The sequence below is a fragment of the Egretta garzetta genome, unplaced genomic scaffold (assembly GCF_000687185.1).
Source record: "Egretta garzetta isolate BGI_Z169 unplaced genomic scaffold, ASM68718v1 scaffold1585, whole genome shotgun sequence".
NCBI lineage: Eukaryota > Metazoa > Chordata > Aves > Pelecaniformes > Ardeidae > Egretta > Egretta garzetta.
In genome coordinates, this window is record NW_009259736.1 from 5,064 (window position 1) to 5,494 (window position 431).

Below are 431 nucleotides of genomic sequence, written 5' to 3' on the forward strand. Positions count from 1 at the left end.
CACTTGCGCACGCCGGGGTCGGTGATGTAGACCACGTCGTCGGTGGCGCAGCAGTAGATGTTGATGATGGTCTTGCGCTGGCCCGGCCGGGCCGGGCAGTAGCTGCGCTGGACCACCTCCCCCAGCGCCACGGACTGGTCGACGGAGACGAACTTCTCGAAGATGTCGGTGCACCAGTTCTTGCCCTCCTTCACCAGCAGCTTCTCCTGCGGGTGCTTCCCCTCCACGAACTTGTTGAGCACCCCCACGCCGTAGGTCAGCGGGGAGCGGCGGACGCGGACGATGGTGGGGTCGAGGCCGAAGAGCACGGCCCCTTTGAGGATGGTCAGCCCCACGTCTTGGGGGATGATGACGCGGCAGGTGGGGCCGAAGGCCGCCTGGACGGCGCGCTGCAGCATGGCTGACTCGGCGAAGCCCCCCACCAGGAAGAG

The 431-nt window shown here is 67.3% G+C and overlaps 1 protein-coding gene across 1 annotated transcript in view; it reads right to left on the bottom strand.

The window, feature by feature from the left end:
- Positions 1-3: 3 nt before the first annotated feature.
- The window catches only part of LOC104126879 (heat shock 70 kDa protein 12B-like), a gene marked incomplete at its 3' end in the record, with an annotated part of 11,192 nt that continues 10,764 nt past the window's right edge, over positions 4-431 (bottom strand). The window contains exon 7 of the mRNA XM_035894960.1: positions 4-429. Coding sequence (XP_035750853.1) covers positions 4-429 — 426 coding nt within the window. The remainder of the gene's footprint in view (positions 430-431) is intronic.